The 25,790-nt window shown below is 45.5% G+C and overlaps 1 protein-coding gene across 6 annotated transcripts in view; it reads right to left on the reverse strand.

The window, feature by feature from the left end:
- ARMC9 (armadillo repeat containing 9) overlaps positions 1-25,790 on the reverse strand; it is a 168,847-nt gene that overhangs the window by 114,266 nt on the left and 28,791 nt on the right. For all 6 annotated transcript variants that reach the window (XM_058437383.1, XM_032753920.2, XM_032753916.2 and 3 more), the window contains 3 exons: positions 25,109-25,130; positions 16,531-16,688; positions 11,573-11,671 (listed from right to left, as the gene is read on the reverse strand). In XM_058437383.1, coding sequence (XP_058293366.1) covers positions 11,573-11,671; positions 16,531-16,688; positions 25,109-25,130 — 279 coding nt within the window. The remainder of the gene's footprint in view (positions 1-11,572; positions 11,672-16,530; positions 16,689-25,108; positions 25,131-25,790) is intronic.

Raw genomic sequence — 25,790 nt, forward strand, 5'->3', positions numbered from 1 at the left:
GGATTGTTAAGGAATTAAATTAGTTAAGAGTGGCCAGGCCAGGTGCAGTGGTTCACACCTGTAATCCCAGCACTTTGGGAGGCTAAGGCAGGTGAATCACAAGGTCAGGTGTTCGAGACTAGCTTGGCAAATATGGTGAAACCCCATCTCTACTAAAAATACAAAAATTAGCTGGGCGTGGTGGCGGGCACCCGTAGTCCCAGCTACTCGGGAGGCTGAAGCAGAAGAATCGCTTGAATGCGGGGAGCGGAGGTTGCAGTGAGCCAAGATCGCACCACTGCACTCCAGCCTGGGCGACAGAGCCAGACTCCATCTCAAAAGAAAGAGAAAAAGAAAAGAAAAAAGTGGCCTCTTCACTCTCTACATCCCCCAAAGTATCAGGTCCTACTGATTCCATCCCACAGCTGCTACCTTCTCTCCAATCCTTGTGCCAGGGGCTTCGTTCAGGACTTCTTCTCTCCTCTGAACTACCACGTTAGCTTAGTAAGGATGTACTCACTGACATCTATTGAGGGCTCACTAGTCACCAGGCATGCCATTGTAGGAACTTTACACATATTAACTCATTTCATGCACTGTCATTTCCTTTCAGATCAGCAAACACAGGGACTGAGCAACTTCCCCTAGAACAAGAATCTAATCAGGTAGTCGGGTCCCAAAGCCCACATTTGCTCTGCCCATTCCTCTGCTTCAGGTCTCTCCCCCAGCCCTCCTTCCACACTCAGCACAGGGGTCTTTGTAAAAATCGCATCTGCTCAGCCTCAACCCAGGCCCCCGCAAGGCTCTAGTCACCAGCTCCTCTCCCTGGCAGCCCCTTGCCCCCTTCAGCCTCCTTCACTCCCCATCCTCCAAGATAGCTCCGATCTTCCCTGGCCTTCCATGCTCTCAGGAACCATTTCCAGCATCGCCGTCTACCCTCCCCTCTGGGAGCATGGGCCGGCACTGATTTTCCTCAGCATCCCCTGCGTTCTCTGCAGAGTGCGCGGCAGCATTTTCCACACTGTGCACTAACCATGTTTTCTTTCCCTCTAGTGCTTCTCAGCTGGGAGTGGTTTTGCCCATAGGGGATATGTGGCAATGTCTGGAGACATTTTGGGTTAATAGCGGGAGTAGCGCTACTGGCATCTAATGGAGGACTGCCAAGAATGCTGCTAACCAACCCACAGTGCAACAGACAGCCCTACAACAAAGACATCAACAATCACAAGCCCCAAACCATCCAGCACAGTCAGAATCACCAATCACTAGTCAGAAACATTTCCCTCACTGAGCTAATAATGAGTTCTGAACACAGGGTGGACTCCACCTGCTATGGAGGCTCTGACTCCAGCCCACTCCAGCCCAAGTGAGTGCTGTCTGATTTCTAGGATTTCATGCTGAGAGCTCAGGGAAAGACCTGGCAGGCCTGGGGCATCAGAAAAAGGACTGTGCTCCCAATCACAGTGGTGTGCTCCCAATCACAGTGGTGGTCTCCCTCCCGTGGAGGTGTGCACGGGTGGGCGGTGGTCTCCCTCCCGTGGAGGTGTGCACAGGTGGGTGGTATTCTCCCATCTGAAGAAGGCTGGGTCAAATGCAGGCGCACCCCTTTTTAGGATGCAGGTGAAGAACAGTGGAACAACTCATGTAGTAATCCATCAATTATTCACTGAGCACTTGCCCCGTGCTCCCTTTTAGGTTCTCTGGAACCTTTGGGTAGGAAAAATAAATGCCTACCTAAGCCAAGGGGAAACAGCTGCATTTCTGCCCCCATCCATCCCTTCTCAGCCACAGGAGGACCTGGGGCCTGCCTCTCAGAGTAGCTGCTCTCCCTGGCTGGTGTCATGATGTGGGGAGGTGGGCAGTGGGGCCACACCAAGCCTGGGACAGCTCTTGGTGACTAGCAGGATGGGGACTTCCTAAGACAAACCAGCAGGAGGTGTCAGGTAAAGAAAGCGTTCCTGGGTCCGATCTAACTGGAGACTGGATTCCGCAAGGGGAACAGTTCTTCCGTGGGACTTCTCGGGAGTCTCCTGTGTGCTGCTGTGCTGGGAATCTCACTGTACAGCAGTTCACAAGCTTATTAACTCCCAGGCTGTTTGGCTGTGGGGCAGGGAAATCCTGCGGGATGGGCATTTGTGGGCATAGACTTTGGAAAATACTGCTCTAAGTAGAGACAGCAGCAGGATGGGGCAGGGGTGTGCGGGCCAGTGAGGGGCAGAAAGTAAGTGTGGGGGCTAGACCCCAGCAGAGGCTGCCAGTGAGCCCCCGAAGATGAGGCTATTTCTGCCAACCCCTTCCTCTCTCCCTACTCACATGGACTAACAGAGCGTTGTGGCTGGGCAGGCTGTTCACGGTGCACGTGAGTAATGAAGGTAGGGCCCCTTGATCTCAACAGAGGTTCAAATGCCCACAATGGAACCCTTGAGGCAATACCTCAGCCAGGGGACTGGAGAGGCGACGGAGGCCCAAGCCAGAGGCACATCCCCATCAGATGGGGAAGTGGCTGCTATGGCCAGCTTTTTTTTTTTTTTTGAGACAGAATCTCGTTCTGTTGCCCAGGCTGGAGTGCAGTGGCATGATCTCGGCTCACTGCAACCTCCGCCTCCTGGGTTCAAGCAAATCTTCTGCCTCAGCCTCCTGAGTAGCTAGGATGATAGGTGTGCGCCACCACGCCTGGCTAATTTTTGTATTTTTAGTAGAGACGGGGTTTCACCATGTTGGTCAGGCTGGTCTCGAACTCCTGACCTCGTGATCCGCCCGCCTCGGCCTCCCAAAGGCTGGGATTACAGGTGTAAGCCACCACGTCTGGCCTTGCCAGCTTTTTAACGAGAAGGGGCACTTGCACGAGATGAAAACCACTTCACCCTAAGGTGATAACGGTGTTGAAAAAGACAGTAATATGATCGGATGCCTGTAAGACACCTGAGTCCTTCCTGGAACATGAAGGGTACAAATAAACAAGACACAACCAGAAAGGCCACTTCAGATCCCATGTGACAAATGACCAGTAAGGTAAGAGCTTTAAGACCAGTTAGGAAATGTGACATTAAGCCAGGAGGGAACTATGGAGAGCCTGAACAAACACAAAAACAGCAGCAATGTGGGCAGGGAGGGAGGAAGCTCTTTCAGATCCCATTACCAGGCAAAGGACAGAGAAAAACCTCAGACGCTTCCCAGGTGTTCCCTGGAGTATCTTTCACTGAGATAGGAAATTCAGGAGGGGAGACCACCTGTGTGGAGGAAAAGTTGAGCCCGATTTGGACACAAATCTGGTGAAGCTGTCAGGCATTCATGGGGAGGCCAGAAGTCTGGGTTTGGAGCTTGAGAAAGGTCTCAGCTGATGGCTGGTCACAGCTCTACTCACTGGTTGAGATATTAATACAAAGGTGTTTTCTTTTTTGAGACAGAGTCTTGCTCTGTTGCCCAGGCTGGAGTGCAATGGCGTGATCTCAGTTCACTGCAACCTCTGCCCCCAGGTTCAAGTGATTCTCATGCCTCAGTCTCCCAAGTAGCTGGGATTACAGGTGTGCACCACCACGCTTGGCTAATTTTTGTATTTTTAGTAGAGACGGGGTTTTGTCATGCTGGCCAGGCTGGTCTCAAACTCCTGACCTCAAGTAATCTGCCTGCCTCGGCCTCCCAAAGTGCTGGGATTACATGCCTGAGCCACTGCACCCGGCCTACAAAGGTGTTAAACCCTCTCATCACCAGGTTGGTCTGGGTATGCAACAGGCATTTGTATATAAGGTATAGCAGGGTCAGGGGTGCTGGCTGGGAGACTCCTCAGTACGCAGGGCATTGCACCAAGGAAGATGGCCTGGACACATGGCGGCAATGTGGGGAAAGCATAGGAATTTGCCAAGATGTAAGAAAATCACACTGGGGAGAAGGCAAGGGCTGAAGATGCTGAGCTTCAAGCCAGAGCCACAAGCCACACAACAGGAAGCTGCTGACAAAGATGGCTGAGATGGAAGCAGGTGCCTTATAGGAGCCACATGTCCTGGGTCTTTTTACATTTAATGCTATAGCATCCATCACAAAATCAAAACCATTTTAATGCAAATTAAAATCACAAGGTTGGGCATGTTGGCTCACGTTTATAATCCCAGCACTTTGGGAGGCCGAGGCAGGAGGATCACGAGGTCAAGAGATCGAGACCATCCTGGCTAACACGGTGAAACCCCGTCTCTACTAAAAATACAAAAAATTAGCTGGGCGTGGTGGTGGGCACCTGTAGTCCCAGCTACTCAGGAGGCTGAGGCTGAGGCAGGAGAATGGCGTGAACCCAGGAGGCAGAGCTGGCAGTGAGCCGAGACCGTGCCACTGCACTCCAGCCTGGGTGACGGAGCGAGACTCCATCTCAAAAAAAAAAAAAAAAAAAAAAATTAGCCAAGCGTGGTGACGTGTATCTGTAGTCCCAGCTGCTTGGGAAACTGAGGTAGAAGGAACACCTGAGCCCAGGAGGTTGAAGCTGCAGTGAGCTTGGGCGACAAAGCAAGACCCTGTCTCAAAAACAAAAACAAAAAAAGCTTTGTATGTGTTCGTGGGAATGTAAGTTAGTTTAGCCACTGTGAAAAGCAGTTTGGAAGTTTCTCAAGAACTTCAAACAGAACTACCATTTGACCCAGCAATTCTATACCCAAAGGAAAATAAATTGTTCTACCAAAAAGACACATGTACTCATATGTTCATGGCAGCACTATCCACAATAGCAAAGACATGGAATCAACGCAGGTGCCCATCAGCAGTGAACTGGATAAGGAAAATGTGGTACATATATACAATGGAATACTACGAAACCATAAAAAAGAACAAAAGCATGTCCTTTGTAGCGACATGGATGCAGCTGGAGGCCATCATCCTAAGCGAATTAACACAGGAAAAGAAAACCTAATACCGCACGCTCTTACTTCTAAGTGGAAGCTAAACACTGAGCACTAAAGGACACAAAGATCAGAATAACAGATACTGGGAACTATTGGCAGGGGGAGGGTAGGAGGGGCAAGGTTTGAAAAACTAACTGTCAGGATTATGCTCACTACCTGGGTGATGAGCTCATCTGTGCGCCAAATCCCAGCGACATGTAATTTACTCATGTAACAAACCTGCACATGTACCTGCTGAGCCTAAAATAAAGGCCAAATAAATAAAGTGTTTTGACTTTTATTTCCAATGGGGCCTTATCTGGAGTTGTTGAAGAAAAAGAGCATTAATTCTCAAGTGGGCCATCTTTGTAAATAAGGATGCATTTAAATGGAAACCTCCGCATCCAAGGAATCCACAAACCCAGAGGTGCCACTAGGTCAGACTTGGGACTCATCCAGGGGGCAGGAGCTCGAATTTCTACCTTAGGAGTTGGCACCAGATTCTGTCTCCTGGTCAGCCTGCTTTCTACCCACTCCTGCCCTTAGGGCAGAGGCTTGGTGTGGGTGGAATGGCCCCCTCTCATGGCACATCTTTTCTCCAGCATCTCTGCATTCACATTTGCCCAGGGGGAACAGGCGGTGAAGAAGAGAAAGACCGATGAAGGCACTTTCAACGGCTCTTGGCAGGCAAAATGTGTACTACACCATTAGAAACAGCAAAAAACAGAAAAGCCACCTAAATATCTCATAGAGGAATGCTGTTCTCAAATTAGAACTCTAAAAGATAAAGAAAATATACACATAAGTATTAATGATATATACTTAAAGGCTCTAGAAGGATGCATATGAAACGCAGGCAACAGGTTCCCACGGGAGGGCAGGACGCGCTGAGTGAAGGGAGGGGATGGGTTTTCCTTCATTTACAGATAAAATGGTACACTTTCTAGCTAACACATTTGCGTAACGCTAGCCCTAACCCTAACGCTAACCCCTTGTGCCCAGGGCTGACTTTCAATAGATCACAGCCAGGGAGCTGCTCTGCCACGGGTGAAACCCTGACAGCAGACTGTCATCCAGGAACAGCCTAGCACTGCGTTTCCTGCAAACAAACACACCTGTGTGACTTGCGTAATCTTAGAAAACAAAAAACTCAGCCTCTTGTGCCCTGAGGGATAACTTTCTCCCTTATTTCTTATGACTAAGTTGATGATAATATAAAATCTGATTTCTCTCATATCCCAGCAAGCCACAGGCTCTGATAAGGTAAGGACTACAGAGAGACAAATGGGTTGGAGCAGCAATACGTGGAGTCAAAGTAAAAAGGCCACCTGGGACAGCTCTTGCCTCAAAGAAATGAATTCCGTCATTATAAACCCTCTGGGAGTGCCCAGATACCTGTGCCAGCTTCGATAACATGGGCAGCCTTCTGAATACAGCTAACCTGGGTGTGAACTAGGTGAGGGCAGAACCACACTTCTTTCCTCTTGTGGTGTTTCTACTGTGAGGTGCTCTGTCAGTGGGAGCCTTCCTCTCCAGAGAGGTGGTGACTAACAGGACTTGTGAGGCTGGGGGCAGACCTGGGCATCACTGCCCTGCCTGTCCTCTTCTGCTTTGGACAGAGCCTACCAGAGAAGACGTGTCAAGTCCGCTCCTCCGTGCCATCCTCATGGTGGCCACAGCAATGGCAGCAGGCTAGGCTTGGCCAGAGCTGTCCAGGACTGTGCAAGAATGCTTCTGTAATTCCCAGGCACAAGAGTAGGACCCCACCTGCCTACAAACAAAATCCACATTCTCAGCCAGGTGTGGTGGCTCACACCTGTAATCCCAGCATTTTGGGAGGCCAAAGTGGGAGGACTGCTTGAGCCCAGGAGTTTGAGACCAGCCTGGGCAACATAGTGAGACCTCATCTCTACAAAAATGAAAAATAAAAATTAGCTGGGCATGGTGGTGCAGGCCTATAGTCCCAGCTACTCAGGAAGCTGAGGTGGGAGGACCACTTGAGCCCAGGAGGTCAAGGCAGCAGTGGCCCCTGATCGTGCCAATGCACTCCAGCCTGGGTAACAGAGCGAGACCCTGTCTCGAAAAAAAAAAAAAAAAAAAGACCCACATTCTCCAATATAAGCTTTGTCAATACCAACAGTGATATTTTCAGCTCCTTTTTCCTTTACTCTTTTGTCCTATTTTTCAATCAGTTCAGAACTCAGGGGGAAAGAAGGGCTCGATTTAATGGGCCCTTTTGAATTTTTGACAGTGAGTAAGTTGGTAGAAGCCCAGATTCTTGTTAACTGCCAGATATAAAAACCAGTATCAAGTGTACCAAATTTTATAGACATCAATGGTTTTGTGAAAGGGCCCAGCCAAGCTCCTTTACAGTATGTAATTAGCAGTAACACTCAAGCTCAACAGAGCACCTGACAGTGAGCTGACCCAAGACCGCTCTATGAAGAAGGCTGATCTATGCCACGTATTTATCTTGAAATTGATGGCCTTCTGTTGGGCCCTAGAGCAGAATTTATCCCTTTAAAAAATCAGCAAAAAAGCAAGCAATCTTCTTCTCCTTCCAAATCCTAAATCCTATCAGTCCAGTCACTGGACATTGCATCTAAACTGTTTCTTAACTTCCTTCTTCACACATTGTAAATCTGAACTCGAGACAGATATCGTAAATCAACTTTATATATGCATGCCTAGTCAACAACAATACTCTTTTATACCTTGACAATGACCCCCCATCCGCTTTTTATCATCTTGTTAGAGAAATCAGCTAGAAACAGTAAAAGGCTTTTGCAGCTTTTATTGCGTGTTCCTAAGCCAATGATTCAGTAGAAGAAGAATGGTTATCACTAAGCTAAACATAACTCATCCTCCCTCCCCTGGTTTCCAGTGGTTAGACAAAGTCTGTATTTTGCTGCTAACATAATAGTCAGGGGTGGTAGGACTGTCCCCTGACAGATGGCACTGATAACTTCTCATGGGATAACCGGCTGTGTTGTACCCCTGCTCCCTTTTAAACCGTGCTTAATAACATGTCATCAGTTTTTTCTTTCTTTTGAGACAGGCTCTCATTCTGTCACCCAGGCTGGAGTGCAGTGGTGCGATCTCCTCTTGCTGTAGCCTCAACCTCCCGGGCTCAAGTGATCCTCCCACTTCACCTCCTGAGTAGCTGGGGCTACAGCCACGCACCACCAAGCCCAGCTAATTTTTTTTTTTTTTTTGAGACGGTGTCTTGCTCTGTCGCCCAGGCTGAAGTGCAGTGGCACGATCTCAGCTCAATGCAAGCTCCACCTCCCGGGTTCATCCCATTCTCCTGCCTCAGCCTCCCAAGTAGCTGGGGACTATAGGCGCACGCAACCATGCCCAACTAATTTTTTTGTATTTTTAGTAGAGACGGGGTTTCACCATGTTAGCCAGGATGGTGTCGATCTCCTGACCTTGTCATCTGCCCGCCTCGGCCTCCCAAAGTGCTGGGATTACAGGCGTAAGCCACCGCGCCTGGCCTAATTTTTGTATTTTTTTGTGGAGATGGGTTTTCACCATGTTGCCCAGACTGGCCTCGAACTGCTAGGCTCAAGCAATCTGCCCACCTTGGACTCCCAGTGTTGGGATTACAGGTGTGCACCACTGTGCCCGACCAACATCAGTTTTAAATAAACTGGATACGTCACTCCTCTTATAGAAGATGGGAATATAAGGATGGCTTGTATATATAAGATACAATGGGATTTTATAAACTCAACCTAGAAAACACTAAGTCTTTGATGAATTAACAAATAAATGGGAAGGAGGAAGAAAGGAGTGCTCCTAGTAGACACAGATCCTGCCATGCTAATTGCTATGAGAAAGCCACAGTTTTCGGTAAGCACACTCTGCTTCCTAACTGTCCAAATGTTAACTGGACAGTGGACAGAGGGTCAGCCATATTCTCGGGGATGTGGCTTCAAGTCCTTCTTCTGAGGGGCTCATGAGGAAGTTACTTTTCTAAGACTTGCATATCCAATGGTGACTTTACCGACCTTTTAAAAATGGCTGATTCTCTAAGATTTTGGCACACTAAAATCACTGTGGCCACTGTCCCAAAGACTCCGCTTCTACCATTTGTCTGTCCACGTGTGTGGAACAGCTGACAGAGCCAGCCGTTCTGAGACATTTCTGTTAGGCTGAGAGGAAGTGGTCAAGGCCGCCTGCTCTTCGGCACATGACTATGTGCTTTCTATGAAGATCCATAGAAACTGCTGACCCAAGAGACTATCCCTGGGTCTTAGCACCAGGAATAACTGTGTGAAGCAGTTGTCTGACCATCCAGTTTAAAAAAAAAAAAAAGCATTTAAATTTGTTTTTAAATTATGTAAGTAATACACCTACTTGGAAGAAGCCTGAGGGGCAGAAAACTTTAGCAGCACTGAAATGGTCTATTTCAGGCCACATGTGGCAGACTTGTGAGTGTTTGTTTTATTGTCATGGTTCCTAGCCTGCATATGCAGTACATACGTTGTTTTGGATGCAGGAAATATTACATAATAAAAGTTATGTAACTGCCCTCTCCTGCTTTATAAGCACTGGGAATCATGTAACTGCTCATGTTTCCCTTTTTGCACAGACTGCTAGAAAGCTCAGAGCCCAGTCTGCAGCCTGCCTCTCTGGAGAGGCAACTCACAGCATGCATTTTTTGTACCAGCCTTAGCCCTTGCCTACTTTTATTTTTCCCACCCTTATTTTCCCTTAACCACAATTTCTTTACTTATTTTTATTTTCTACCTTCTTGTTTCTCATATTTGTTTTCTCATATTATAATAAACTTCTTCAAATCTACTTCAGAATTAGGTAGTGTATACATTTTCTTTTAAATACTAAAAAAAAGGCTTCTGTTTATTAAGACTCTAATATTACATTAATGTGCAAACCCTTACTTAAAAGCTGTGGCTCTGACCCACAGGAGTGCCTCAGGATCACACAGGAGCCTCATTCCAAATCTACACAGCTGGCTTCATAGGGCTTCACCCACCCAGCCTGTGAATGGGGCAGCAGGTTGGTGTGAGCTCCTGGCCCGTGGGTTCCTGTACTTTGAAGACTTCGAGAGACAATGGTGTCTCCCCTGGTTAAGAACGCCTGCCTCAAAACCATGGGCCTTCAGGTGTGCTAGTCTAAGGAGGACACACGATCACTGATGTCATATTTGGCATAGGTGATTCAGGGATGCATAACCTGAATCTAATTATAAGGAAATATCAAACACAAAAGGAGAAATGTTCTTTTTTTTTTTTTTTTTTTGAGATGAAGTCTTGCTCTTGTCCCCCAGGCTGGAGTGCAATGGCACGATCTCGGCTCACTGCAACCTCTGCCTCCCGGGTTCAAGTGATTCTCCTGCCTCAGCCTCCTGAGTAGCTGGGACTACAGGTGCCCGCCACCACGCCTGGCTAATTTTTGTATTTTTAGTAGAGATGGGGTTTCACCATGTTGGCCAGGCTGGTCTCAAACTCCTGACATCAGGTGATCCACCCCCACTCTTGGCCTCCCAAAGTGCTGGGATTATAGGTGTGAGCCACTGTGCCCAGCAAAATGTTCTATTTTTTTTTAAAGAGGGAAAATTATATTCTTCTAATATGTTAATGTCATATAACTCAAAGAAAGGCTGAGGAAATGTTCGAGATTAGAAGAGGCTAACAGCTGTGCCAACTCAATGTGACAATTGACCCTAGATGACCAGAGGACGAGAAATGCAATGAAGGACATTGACTCAACTACCAAAATCAGAAAATGGACGGTAGATAAGAAGGCTGTATCAATGTTAAATTTACTGAAGTTGGTAACTGTATAGTTATATGAGAGAATATTCCTAACCTTAAGAAATACACACTGAAGTATTTAGGAGTAAAGAGTCATAATATATATAATTTATCCTCAAATAGTTCAGAAAACAGATTTTGTGCGTATGTGTGCATGTTCACGAGTGTGTAGAGACACAAAAAAGGAAGAGGCCAATGCTAACAGCTGGTGACTCTGGGTAAAGGGTATACCAGTGTCCTTTGTGCTACTTTTGCAATTTTGCAATTATTCTAAGTAAAAAGTTAGGGAAAAAAAAAAGTGCCCCTGCTTTAGACCACACAACTTCCACTATGGCAGTGCTTTTAAAAAAGGAGAATAAAGTTTCCATCCACTCCTACTGATCCCCAACCCTGGGAGCCCCCACTGAATGGCTGCAACTGGTAGGCAGAACACGCCTCTCTCCTCACCCTCCCTAGGAGGCCAGCTTTCAGCTGTACCCTTTTCAAAAACAGATTTTTTTTTTTTTTGAGACGGAATCTCGCTCTGTCGCCCAGGCTGGAGTGCAGTGGCGCAATCTTGGCTCACTGCAAGCTCTGCCTCCCCGGTTCATGCCATTCTCCTGCCTCAACCTCTCCGAGTAGCTGGGACTACAGGCGCCCGCCACCATGCCCAGCTAATTTTTTTTTTTTGTATTTTTAGTAGAGATGGGGTTTCACCGTGGTCTCGATCTCCTGACCTCGTGATCTGCCCGCCTCGGCCTCCCAAAGTGCTGGGATTACAAGCGTGAGCCACCGCGCCCAGCCTCAAAAACAGATTTATTTTCCTTCTAGGAGTTTCTAGACTTCAAAAGCCAGCTTAGATGCAGCCTCTTGCATGTTATTTTTTCATGCTATTTTTAAAGTTACATTCTTTTTAAATTTGGGGGGATAGACCACGGGCACCCTGCCCTGAGCGCGGAGCCTCACCGTCCCAGGCCTCGTGAAGTCCACACTATGCGCCAGGCTCTGCCGCATCTGGTTACTGAACAGGCGGACACAGACGTTCTGGAGGTACTCAGGGGTAATCTGCAAGGAGGACACAAAGACATCTGGTGATGGCATGAAACTCACTGAGGGACACCTGAGGCACGCTGGCAATTATTAGAGTGGTCTCTCAACAGCTTTTTGTAAGGCACGATGATGAGGTATATAAGCCAGAAAAATAATCATTTGCTTTAACATCAGAGCTCTTGGGAGGAGTGAAAGCACCGGCCCTGACAGAACAAGGTGCTAACACACTGCAGGTGTGCTCATCAGACATCAGACTGCAAATTATCTGACTCCACTTCAGCTATCTCCACTGTCATGTAGAATAAACAGATCCTAAACCATTTTGGTAAATTCATGTAACAAAGTCACTGGACAACCATAATGTGGGGGAAAGAGAGCCAAGCTTCAAATCTGAAGATCAGGGCTTAAGTCCTGGACTCGAGAAGACCAACAGCTCTGCCTCTCGCTTTCCACACCTTTACTGTAACAGCCACAGTGAGCAGGTAAATGAGGTCACCGAGATGCCTAGCACATGACAGGTGGCTTGGCCAGTGCTTGCTGAATGAGTGATGGAAACGCTTTTAATCAACTATCCAGTGCTTGACAATGTGCGGCTGAGCTGCTGTCGCCATCAACGCTGCTGGATCCTGCATTCTCCTTTAGCATCTCTTGTGCCTCTCTCACCAGCTACGAGAATTCAGGATTGACATACAACATCGAAAGTGGTCATCTTGGAATTTTTTTCATCTATTTTCTTTTTAGAAAAATAATGTATGCTCATTTCAATGAACAAGTACCACAACCTCTCCTGAATCCCACCCTTTCCCCACAAACCAATCCCTGCGAATAACGACTATTAAAAAGTGTACATCCTTCCACACTTTTTTCTAGGCATGATAATTGAAAAAGAGCCTCCTCTTCCGCAGCTTCACGATTCCACCTGGGGGAACTTCCACATGGCAGTAGAAGCGGCTGCTCTCCCACCCCTTGCTCACCCAGTTGCATGGGAGGAAGGCCATCCCCTGGACTGCGTGGGAAGCAGGGCTACTCCACCCCTGGGGAGCTGGAAAGGGCTGGGCCCTTTTCTCTCCTCCTAGGCCTCCTGCCTATCTGCTAGAAACTTCTGGTCTGCTTCAGCCACATAAAAGACTCTGTCCATCCTGCGGCAGAGGTCTGTCATCCTTTGTTACATAGCTACATGTGAAGTGACTCAGAGAAAAAGGAACCCCATCCCAGGGCCAGACCTCCTATATTATCCTGAGTCCATTCCTTCTGAATTCCTACAGCAAATTTCTATAGTATCAAAATTTAAACATTCCTTTTTCAGGTCTGGCATAGTGGCTCATGCCTGTAATCCCAGCACTTTGGGAGGCTGAGGCAGGCAGATCACTTGAGCTCAGGAGTTTGAGACTTGCCTGGGTAACATAGTGAAATATCATCTTTAATAAAAGTAAAATAAAATTAGCCAGGCATGGTGGCACACACCTGTAGTCCCAGCTACTCAGAAGGCTGAGGTGAAAGGATGGCTTGAGCCTGGGAGGTCGAGGCTGCAGTGAGCTGAGATTGCACCACTGCACTCCAGCTAGACAACAGAGTGAGACCCTGTCTCAAACAAACGAACAAAAAACATACCTTTTTCATCTTGTATTTTTAACCTTTCTTTCTATACTTATTCCTTCCCTACAACTAGAAACATGTTCACATATATTTCATATTAAAAACATACCTTCCCCGTCTTCTACCCTAGATTTTCTTCTTCTTTTCACCCTAGATCCTTATCTATCAATCACCCTCTCAACAGCTTCTCTTTACAGCCAAGGTCCTAGAAAGAACCGCTTGCATTTACTGTCTCAACCCACCTTCAACTTTCAATACAATGTGACCAACTTTCCACTTGTGTTCCTCCATGGAAACTCATGTGGCAAAGCTCACAACCAGTGAACTTCTAAGTGTCAAAAACACTGGATACTTTTCAGGTCTCTTCTTCTGGAGTTTTCTGGGGCTTTTGAGACTTTGGATCAAACCCTCAGTTCTGAAACTGTTTCCTCCTTTAACTTCTGAAACTGCTAGCAGAACCATTTCTCTAACAAGCCAATCTGATCATGTCACTTTCTTGCTTAAAACAGGAGAATGAGGAAAGAAAATGGATGGCTGACCAAAACAAACAAACAAACAAAACAAAACAAAACAAAATATATATACATAGCCAAGAATAATACATGAAAATATACTCAGCCTCATACATAATTAAAGAAATCTAAATTAAAATATGCAGAATGCCAAGTTTTACTTACCAAACTGACAAAGATTTCAAAGTTTAATCCTATTTGGTGTTGCCATGTGTGGAGAAATAGGTACTCTCATACACTACTGGGGGAGTAGACACTGTTGACATTTTAGGACAAATAATTTGGCAACCTCTATCAAAATCCTCATGCCCATACCTTTGCCCTAGCAATTCCACTTTTAGAATTTTATCAAGATGTACAGTATACACAAGGATGTTCACTGCAACATTTTTTGTTATAGCAAACAAAAAAACAAAAAGTCTAAATGTTCATCACCAGAGATCTGATAATGATTCACCCTTATAATACAATTGTGTATATGAATTAAAAAGAATGAGGTGGATCTGGTCATATGGAAAGATCTCCAAGATATATCGAAAGAGAAATAGCAAGGTTCAGAAGAGTAATGAATCATATGATCCCAACTAAGGGTACAAATGCTGTATGCATGTGTGTACACACACACACATACACACAGACACACACAAATGCTGTATGCATGTGTACACACACACACACACACATGCATATGCACAGAAATGTTCTAAAATAATACACAAGACAATGTCAGTCTTGAACATCAATAAGGAAATGAATCTACAGCATTGTGGTGAAGGAGCTTTTGCTCCTTACTACACGCTTCTCTGAATTGTTTCAATCTTTTACCGAGACAACGCGGTTCTTTTACATTAGGAAGGCTAGTAAAGAGTCCAGCTTTCGGCCGGGCGCGGTGGCTCACGCTTGTAATCCCAGCACTTTGGGAGGCCGAGGTGGGCGGATCACGAGGTCAGGAGATCGAGACCACGGTGAAACCCCGTCTCTACTAAAAACACAAAAAATTAGCCGGGCATGGTGGCGGGCGCCTGTAGTCCCAGCTACTCGGAGAGGCTGAAGCAGGAGAATGGCGTGAACTCGGGAGGCGGAGCTTGCAGTGAGCCGAGATTGCGCCACTGCACTCCAGCCTGGGCGACAGAGCGAGACTCCGTCTCAAAAAAAAAAAAAAAAAAGAGTCCAGCTTTCCTCCTCTGACCTATCTTTTTTTAAATTAAATTAAATTAATTTATTTGAGACAGTTTCACGCTGTTGCCCAGGCTGGAGTGCAATCTTGGCTCACTGCAACCTCTGCCAGCCAGGTTCAAGAGATCCTCCCGCCTCAGCCTCCCGAGTAGCTGGGATTACAGATGTGCTCCACTACACCTGGCGAATTTTTGTATTTTTAGTAGAGACAGGGTTTCGCCATGTTGGCCAGGGCTCTGGTCTTGAACTCCTGACCTCAGCTGATCTGCCCACCTGAGCCTTCCAAAGTGCTGACATTACAGGTGTGAGACACCATGCCTGGCTAATTTTATTTTTAATTGTATAATATTTTTAGTGACAGAGGTCTCACCATATTGCCCAGAGTAGTTTCAAACTTCTGGCCTCAAGTGATCCTCCCGCCTCAGCCTTCCAAAGTGCTGGGATTACAGGTGTGAGCCACTGTGCCTGGCCTGAATTATTTTTTATAACTGCAGTGTGAATCTACAGTTACTTCAATTTTTAAAATATCTGTATGTCCACAAATAGATTTTATTGTACTTTATAAAAAGTCAGGAATGAGATAAAGATGCCCATGATGACATTATTCAACAATATCCCATAGGCCATAGCCAATGTACTAAGAAAAAAAGGTTAAGATAAATTTTAAAAGCAAAACACAAATATTATTTGATGATAACATGACTGTCAATCTAGAATACAGAAGAATCAATCAAAAAACCCAAGATTAATGGGATTCAGAAAGGTAGCTGGATACAAAACCAATATTAGAAAATCAGTGGCTTTCCTATATGACAGCAGGGCACGTCCCCCTCATTTTTTTGCTAGCACATATTTTTCTGTTGCCAGACAATTTATCCTTTGCTAATATTAATAAGGTAGAGGCTGGGTGCGATGGCTCACACCTGTAATCCCCAGGACTTTGGGAGGCCAAGGTGGGAGGATCACCTGAGCCCAGGTGTTCAAAATCAACCTGGGCAACAAAGCAAGACCCTGTCTCAATTTTTTGAAAAATATATTTTTTAAAAAGGGCCAGGCACAGTGGCTCACACTTGTAATACCAGCACTTTGGGAGGCCAAGGCTGGCGGATCACCTGAGGTCAGGAGTTTGAGAGCAGCCTGACCAACATGGCTCTACTAAAAATACAAAATTAGCTGGGTGTGGTGGCACATGCCTGTAATCCCAGCTACTTGGGAGGCTGAGGCAGGAGAATCACTTGAATCTGGGAGGCGGAGGTTGCAGTGAGCCAAGATCACGCCATTGCACTCCAACCTGGGCAACAAGAGCAAAACTCCGTCTCAAAAAAAAAAAAAGAATAAAGCAGAGAAATAAAGACATGGCAGATAGTATGTTAAGAAAAATGGATAAAACACTGCAAGCAGCTTGATAAAAACAGTAAAAATTATCAGCTTTATCTCCTTCATGCATGTTGGCTTTTGGAAATAGAGCAGCAGGTGCCACTGGCTTGGAATGGAGAGAGGCAGGTTCCATCTGCCATATCAACATAGTCCATGCCCATAAGCCTTCTTCATTGCCAAACAGACATACACACAACTGGGGATCTTCTTTACCATCTTGCCGCTGACTGTGGCCTCTAGGGAATCCACCAGCTCTGCTGTGACTCCAATGAGATTGTGGTAGTCGGCCTGGATCTTATTGTATCGTTTGAGGTATGTCATTGACCTACGTTCAGCTTCAACCAGCTGCTGGTGGAGCTGCTGCAACATTTCTAGGAAGACAGTTAAAACAAACAACATCGATAAAAATCCACAGTATGAAAAATAATTGTATTATTCTCAAAGAACCACCATACTTATTGTCAGAATGTTTTGTTGTAACAATAAATTTGACACTATTTGTGTTTCACACTTACTTCCATTTTATGCCACATTTATTTACATAGTGCTTTGTAACCACTGACTTAAAATTTCCTTTTCGGGAAGTTCAACTCAATCCTCACTGGGTTTCCTAAGAAAATCTATTCCCTTGACTGAACCTCATGCAATTTCTTTTAGTTCTTCTAGGTCTAAGAAAATAAACATGTCTAGGGCTGGTGGTGGCTCACGCCTGTAATCCCAACACTTTGGGAGGCCGAGGCAGGCAGATCACTTGAGGCCAGGAGTTGGAGACCAGCCTGGGCAACATGGCAAAATCCCATCTCTACTAAAAAAATACAAAAATTTGCCAGGCATGGTGGTGCTTGCCTATAATCCCAGCTACTCAGGAGGCTGAGGCACAAGAATCGCTTGAACCTGGGAGGCAGCAGTTGCAGTGAGCCAAGATCGCGCCACTGTCCTTCAGCCTGGGCAACTGGGCAACAGAGTGAGACTCTGTCTCAAAAAGAAAGAAAAGAATGTTTTATTCTATACTGAGCTCATAAAATGCCTGAATCAAATCTGTGTCTCTGTTTTGTATTATGAAGTTGTCTGGGGGACGATTCATATCTGCAGGACACTTCTTTAAATAAAACTTTGGGCTGCTTGACTCATGCTAGGAAAAACAAGAATCCAGAAGGAGAAGAGATTCCATCATTCTGCCAGTTTGATAAGGCATAAAACCACTCCCACCAGGCCTTACAGCAAGTAGCTTAGAAGGCTCTAGGATTCTCTGCTTGGAATTCCCCCATGGGCAGCCCTAAAGACACTGAAGCCAAGCCACCTTGGTCTTGGCAGGAATAGGCAAATCCTCATCGGTGTTGGCACTTCTTTGCCTGTACCACCTTCCCTCTTTCTTGAAGGTCACACTTTGGAGAAAGGAGGTAACAGTGCCCCAAACCCAGAGTAACTCACTATTGTCCTGATCCAAGTACTATATAATATTTGAAGTCTTCATTGTAGAACAGGTTTGAAGCATATGGAGAGATACTTTAAAATTATAAAGACCTAGGCTCAAATCCCTACTCTATTACTTTTTTGCTGGGTAACCACAGATAAAATATTTAACTCTGTAATTCTCATTTCTTAACCTATAAAATGGAGACAATAATTGCCTTGATGGGTTATTGTGAAGATTAAATTTAAAAAAAGACACTCAACATGCCTAGCACAATGGCTGGCCCAGAGCAGGTTATATAGTGGTGGCTATTACCACTATTTCATTTCATGGAAAGGGGTGAAAGACTTTGTAAATACATTTCTATACAAGTAGATAACTTTTTTTTTTGAGATGGAGTTTTGCTCTTGTTGCCCAGGCTGGAGTGCAATGGCGTGATCTTGGCTCACTGCAACCTCCGCCTCCCAGGTTCAAGCGATTCTCCTGATTCAGCCTCCCGAGTAGCTGGGATTAGAGGCATGTGCCACCATGCCCGGCTAAGTTTTTATTTTTAGTACAGATGGGGTTTCTTCATGTTGGTCAGGCTGGTCTTGAACTCCTGACCTCAGGTGATCCACCTGCCTCGGCCCCCCAAAGTGCTGGGATTACAGGCATGAGCCACCGCGCCCGGCCACAAGTAGATAACTTTTAAAAGTGGCAGAAAGGTTCCATCCTAAAGCAGTGGCATGCAAGCTCTGAAATACATCAGAATCACCCACAAATAAAGATGACCAGGCCTCACTCCCAGAGATTCTGATTTTATAGACACTGAGTGGGGTCTGAGTGTCTATATAGTCAACAAACTCCTCAAATGGATCTGGTGCACATCACGGGTTTGAGATAACCTAAGTTAACCATTCTTCCTAATTTGTGTTCTAAAAACCTACATTCAAATTGTACTTCAAAAACCTTCATGTTTGATTACTGTTTATCTACAGAAGTAAAATATTTTTACTATTAAAACCCAAAATATCTTCAGCTGGGCGCGGTGGCTCACGCCTGTAATCCCAGCACTTTGGGAGGCTAAGGCGAGTGGATCACTTGAGATCAGGAGTTCGAGACTAGCCTGGCCAACACGGTGAAACCCCGTCTCTACTAAAAATACAAAAATTAGCCAGGTGTGGTGGCACGCACCTGTAGTCCCAGCTACTCAGTAGACCGAGGCAAGAGAATTGCTTGAACCCAGCAGGTGGTGCTTACAGTGAGCTGAGATCACGCCACTGCACTCCAGCCTGGGTGACAGAGTGAGACTCTGTCTCAAAAATAAATAAATAAATAAATAAATAATTAAAAACGCAAAATATCAAAGATAATGAATTATTATTATTATTCAACATCCACAAATCTCAGTTTTGAAAGATAACTTTAAAAAATCACCTGGCAAAGGCCAGGCACAGTGGCTCATACCTGTAATCCCAGCACTTTGGGAGGCCAAGGCAGGTGGATCACCTGAGGTCAGCAGTTCAAGACCAGCCTGGCCAATATGGTGAAACCCCATCTCCACTAAAAATACAAAATTAGCCAGCTGTGGTGGTGCATGCTTGTAATCCCAGCTACTTGGGAGGCTGAGGCAGGAGAATTGCTTGAACCTGGGAGGCAAAGGTTGCAGTGAGCCGAGATCACGCCATTGTACTCCAGCCAGGGCAACAAGAGCAAAACTCTGTCTCAAAAAAAAAAAAAAGTCACCTGGCATGAATTTACATCCAGTACTTGAATCCCCTGAGAATGTCCCTGAAAATCATTTATCAAGATTCTCCTTAAACATTATTAGGCAAAGGGGGTCATAACCTTCTGCCTCTTAGAACGTGATAAATTTGGCCGGGCACGGTGGCTCACTCCTGTAATCCCAGCACTTTGGGAGGCCGAGGCGGGTGGATCACGAGTTCAAGAGATCAAGACCATTCTGGCCAACATGGTGAAACCCCATCTATACAAAAAATACAAAAATTAGCAGGGCGTGGTGGTGCACACCTGTAGTCCCAGCTACTCGGGAGGCTGAGGCAGTAGAATCGCTTGAACCAGGGAGATGGAGGTTGTAGTGAGCTGAGATTGCACCACTGCACTCCAGCCTGGTGACAGAGCAAGACTCCATCTCAAAAAAAAAAAAAAAAAAAAAAAAAGGAATGTGTTAAATTTGTGCTATTATTACAGGTTTTCAGCTGGGAACAGTGGCTCATGCCTGTAATGCCAGCATTTTGGGAGGCCAAGGCAGACAGATCACCTGAGGTCAGGAGTTCGACACAAGCCTGGCCAACATGGGGAAACCCTGTCGCTACTAAACATACAAAAATTAGCAGGGCGTGGTGGCGCACTCTTGTAATCCCAGCTACTCGGGAGGCTGAGGCAGGACAATTGCTTGAACCCGGGGGCAGGAGGTTGCAGCGAGCCAAGATCACGCCACTGCACTCCAGGCTGGGCGACCAAGCCAGACTTCATCTCAAAAAAAAAAAAAAAAATTTTTTTTTCAGGTGGGGCATGGTGGCTCATATCTATAATCCCAGCATTTTGGGAAGCCAAGGCGGTCGAATTGCTTGAAGCCAGGATTTTGAGACCAGCCTGGCCAACGTGGTGAAATCCCGTCTCTACTAAAAGTACAAAAATTAGCCGGGCATGGTGGCACGCGCCTGTAATCCCAGCTACTCAGGTGGTTGAGGCACTAGAATCGCATGAACCCAGGAGGCAGAGGTTGCAGTGAGCCAAGATCATGCCACGGCACTCCAGCCTGGGCAACAGCGCTGTCTCAAAAAAATAAACAAATACAAATAAAGTTTTTCATATATATATATATAGTTCAAAATTAGATAGGCTAAAACTTCCAAAGATGAAAATTCTACAGAATACTATCCACAATCCCATATTGCAGTAGTAAGTATTGGAGAACATCTATGCAAACTTTCTCAACACAGACCAAGTGGTACATGATGAATCAAGTACCAAAACCCATTAGCTAGGCTCAATGACCTCCCAAATCACCAATGTGAATGTCCCCAAAGCAGTCCCTCTGGACTGCACAAAGGAACCCTTCCCCCCGGAATTTCATTCTGCAATTTACTAAACATAAGAGATTATCTGTGGAACTTTTGCCTTGGGAACCCAGAATCAGAATTTACGACAATTTCGAAGTGTGGCACATCTCCGGGATAAAAGGCCTAACTGCCTGCAGCCTATTGGAAAGAAAGAAGCAGGCAATAGGACTGAAATGTTTGTAACCATTTTCAAATACAGTCAGCACTCCATATCCATGGGTACTGCATCTGTGGATTCAACCACCTCAGGTTGAAAATAGTCGGGAAAAGAAGCACCTGTACTGAACACAGACAGACTTTTTTCCATATCATTTTCATGTCGTAAACAAAATGGTATAACAACAATATACACAGCATTTATACTGTATTAGGTATAGGTAATCCAGAGATGATTTAATGTATATGGGAGGATGTGTGTAGGTTGTATGCAAATACCATGCCATTTTATATAAAGGACTTGAGCATCTGTTGATTTTAGTTTTTTGTGGGGGTCCTGGAAGAAATCCCTATAGATACTGACGGACAACTGTATACTCTTTAGGAGGAGAACCTGCTACCCAGAGACATCATCTTGCAGATACCTTAACTAGCTACAAACAAGACCTGTCCATGACTAGAAGCTATGTAGGTGACAGCTCAAACACATCAGCTTTATTTCAGAGCATTAAACAGGACTTTCTATTTTCCCTGTCAAAAGTTTTATGAGACAAGAACAACTAAGCCAAGATGCCTTGCCATGCAAGATCTCAATTTCTTTTTCTTATTTTTTATTTTTTGAGATGGAGTCTGGCTTTGCCACCTAGACTAGTGCAGTGGTGTGATCATAGCTCGCTGCAACTCCTGGGCTGAAACCATCCTTCCATCTCAGCCTCCTGAGTAGCTGGGACATCAGATGTGGGTCGCCACGCTTGGTTAATTTTTTTTTAGTTTTTGTAGCAATAAGGTCTCACTATGTTGGCCAGGCTGGTCACAAACTCCTGGCCTCAAGCTATCCTCCCACTTCAGCCTCCCACAGTGCTGGGATTACGGGCATGAGCCACCATGCCTAGTGGCAAGACCTCAGCTTTTAATGGAGATGTCTTATTATAACCTCCATGTTAGTTTAATAAAACCATCTTAGTCATGCCAGTGAAATTTATTGAGACTCTTCATATCCAAAACTACTGACATAACAGTGATGTAAATCTCTCCCCCGCCACTCAAGCTTTCTTTTTTAACCTTTCTACATCACGTAGGGCACTGCCCTTTTTTTTAAAGGGTAAATGAGATTTTAATTGGCTGCTCAAGACAAAATGATCAACTTTTAAATATGGAATTGTTTTTCTCACCCACTATGAAAAGCTAAAATTAACCACTCTTTTTATAATGATATACTCTTTCCTGTTTGTATTGAGATAAAAATTACCTCTTTGCTACTTTGCTAATCCACAGATACTGAAGAAAGTTATAATATAACTTACGAATATGAGTCATTTTTTAAAAATACTATTTAAGGCTCCAAACTCCAGAAAAATGATCAACTGCTCATTTTCTGAAAGGGTTGAATCAATTCATGCTAGAAATGCCAAAAGATACTATTTCTATATCCTTTTTAAGAGACTAGGTGAAAATAATAATCCGATGTTATTATATTGTCAACCTGTTTTTATTCCACACAACATTTCAAATGTAATTCCTTTTGAGAGAAGTTTCTGTTGCAAGTACCTTTCCTGCCTTCTTTAAAAGCTTCTGGCAATCTCACTTAACCGTGAAAACTTCCTATCAAGACACACAGAACAATGATATCACGCAACCACTTCATTTAAAACAATGCCTGAGTCTAGAATTAAATTAAACTGGGGGCATGTCTGTGCCTTTGGTTACTGCAGCCTTAGCTGCAGGATGAGGGGACGAGGGGGTGACAAATGACTGTCATGCCTGGGCCCAAAATGCGAATCTCCAATCTCCATAGCAACACCACATTACAGAGTTCACTCCGCCACAGACGCACTTTGCTTGCTAGACTCAAATCCACAGCCATTCTGCGTGTTCCAGAAAACTCAGTTAAAATTGACCCTAAAGAAGACTTAAAAACTGGTCTCCTTACTGAAATTCCAACATTAAAAACCTGTAGAGAAACATACTTCTTTTATTTGCATTTCCCTTCCCGTGTTTATTTGATCTGAAAAACTGGGCCACTTATCAGATTGACATAATGCTCCCAGAAGAAAGCTATGCTCAAAAATGCAGTGTATGCCCGGCGGACATGAGCTGCAGAAACTCAGGAACCAGAGAGAAGTTTCTCACCACCTTCCCCCGACACTGCCTGGGGGTCCAAAGGCTAGTTCAGAACAGCGACTTGGCAGATTGAACTAACAACTAAGGCAGAGATGCAGGGTATGGTGGTGGTTTTAAAATGCCTGTAGTCTTTAACACACCCTCCTTCCCATCAAGAAGAGGAATGTAATTTCCTTTCTCTGAAGGTGAGGGGGCCTTAGGAATTCACTTGCAAGAAACAGAATGCAGCAGAAATGACTGACTTACTTCAGAGGCTGGGTTAGAAAAAGTGATAACAGCTTCCTCCTGGCTCTCTCTGGGGACATTCACCCTTGGAAACTAGGCAACATGCCTGGAGGAAGCCCAGGCCACAAGGAAAGGCCACGCAGGTGTTCTCGTCAAGGGCCTCTGCTGACACCCCATGTGACAGCCAGCACCGACCACCACTCTGCGTGTGAGTGCCTTGGAGTTGGCCCCACCCCGCTCCGCCTGACTGCACCTGAGAGACATGCTGAGGGAGAACAGCTTAACTGAGCCCACAGCTCCCAGACCATGCAGGGTCATCAGCGCCATTATAAGTGAATGTCGTTGCTTTGTGCCACCAAGTCGGGATGGTCTGTAAGGCAGCAATGGAACAGTGGGCTGAGGTGTATTTCCAGGAGCTGCAGGGCAAGATCCAAAGTCCCAGCCCAGTTGAAGATGCCAGCTGTGTTAGATGTGAGCAAACTGGCCCGGGACGCATCGTGGCCAAGGCCTGGGCCTAGGCTAGCACTGAGAGAGCAGGCCTGCGGAGCTGAGGATGCAGGCTGGGACTCTTCCTCCACATACTGTACTGGGGCCAGGGAAACCTTGGGGAGCCCCAAGACTCAGGGTGCTCCTGCGACCCTTGGAGCAGTCTAGGTTGATCCCATGGGGCCATATCTGTAGCCCTGCTCCTCCATGAAGGGTCAGCAGGGCCTGTCCCCTCTGAGCGACAGAAGGGTCAGCATGGCTGGTAGAACCAGTCGCACACTTAGAACGGCTAAAGTGGGGATGCCTGAGGCTACCAAGAGCAAAATCAAGCATCCGAAGCCTTCTCAAAGGCTGACGCTGCCAAAGCCATCTTGAGTGACAAACCCAAACCCAAGCTCTCCCTGAGGCTGACAAACCCCATTGCTCATCTGCCAACTCCCTGGTGAGCAAAGAGCTAAATAATTTACTAATTAATGCTTCCTTTCTTTAAAAGAGTTTCACTCCCTAAAAAGAAACAGGAAAAAGCAATGGCAGGAAGTTCTGAAATCCTCTCTGACATGACTCTGCTTTGAAAGGGCAAATGTGCTGGCGCATGGAACAAGATCTCCTGTAGTCACACTCCACCTGCTGGGAACTGAGGGTTATGCCATCAATACTCACCAGAGAGATGACGCGCATCACAGGCCCTTTCCAGCATCATTATTTAAGCAGCTTTCGAAATGTAGTAACAAAGGCAAAACTGAGGCAAGTGCCCCACCTGGGGCCACCAACTTCATATTAACTACGCTTTTTCTCACCTTACTCAAAAGTGAATAGTTGTGGCAAAAATGATTGACCATGGAAAAATAACACTTGATGCTACAAACGGAAGACTGGAATTCCTACTTTGGAATGGAAAATGCTTGATAAGAACGGGTACTCCATATGTCTTTGAAGACCCCAGTTGACTAGTTCAAGGTAAAAGTTAAATATTAAAATAATTAAAATAAATTAAATTAAAAGAACTCTACCCTTACTCATGCCGCCCTACACCTTCTAGGGAAAACATGCTGCTGCTGCAGTTACTTCCCTTTGGGATATTGTTGGATTCTGTTCATTTCTCCAAGGCTTAGCTATCTGACATGCAAGACGAAGCTGACAGTACCAGCCCTCCTGAAAATGGGCCTCAAGGAACTGCAGATCACTATGACTGCAAAGCTTTTCATAAATATCTAGACTCTTAAAGCCAAAATCACGAATTCTTTCCACCTTTGCGCTGATCTTACTACTTAAAATCTGAACTGGCAAAGTTGTTTTTAGACAAATTTAAATCTAGATGATTTACCTTTGTTACTTTGTCCATTCTCCTTCCGGGATGAAAAAGAAGTTCAGGAAAACAGGCATTCAGGGAACGGTACTTGGGGTGTCGGACATCCTGTGGCCATTGTGAGAAAGCACCTCAGCATGGTGAAACAGAGTTCTCGGAGCTGGGAGGGCCAGCTCCAACTGTTGCTATAAATAGCTAAGCAACTTCTCCATACTTGCCTGACTCACTCCCAAATAAGTCCTCTTCTCCCCATCTCAATTATCACTGTCTGAATTCAAGTCTTGCACTATTTCAATAGCCTCCTATCCCCTTCCTATCCCCTTCCAAAGCCCTTCCCCACTGCTACCAAGCCAACTAAAAATGCAAATCTGATTTTATACATAATTTAACTTCAATTCAAAGCTTTATCCTAAGGAAATTGATATTGAGGTGAAAACAGCATAGCACAGTGTTGCTAAGACCACGGACTCTGGAGCCAGACTGCCTGGGTTTCAATTGCAGTTCCCACAGGTCTGGCTGCATGGCTGAAGGCAGTTACTTAACATGTTTCTTTTCCCTTAATTTGTCTTAAACTTTTCCTTAATATTTTGGTAATAGCTTTATTCACATACTGTATAATTTACCTATTTAAAGTATACCTTTCAGGCTGGTGTGGTGCCTCACGCCTGTAATCCCAGCAATTTGGGAGGCTGAGGCGGGT

The sequence above is a fragment of the Hylobates moloch genome, unplaced genomic scaffold (assembly GCF_009828535.3).
Source record: "Hylobates moloch isolate HMO894 unplaced genomic scaffold, HMol_V3 SCAFFOLD_1, whole genome shotgun sequence".
Lineage (NCBI taxonomy): Eukaryota > Metazoa > Chordata > Mammalia > Primates > Hylobatidae > Hylobates > Hylobates moloch.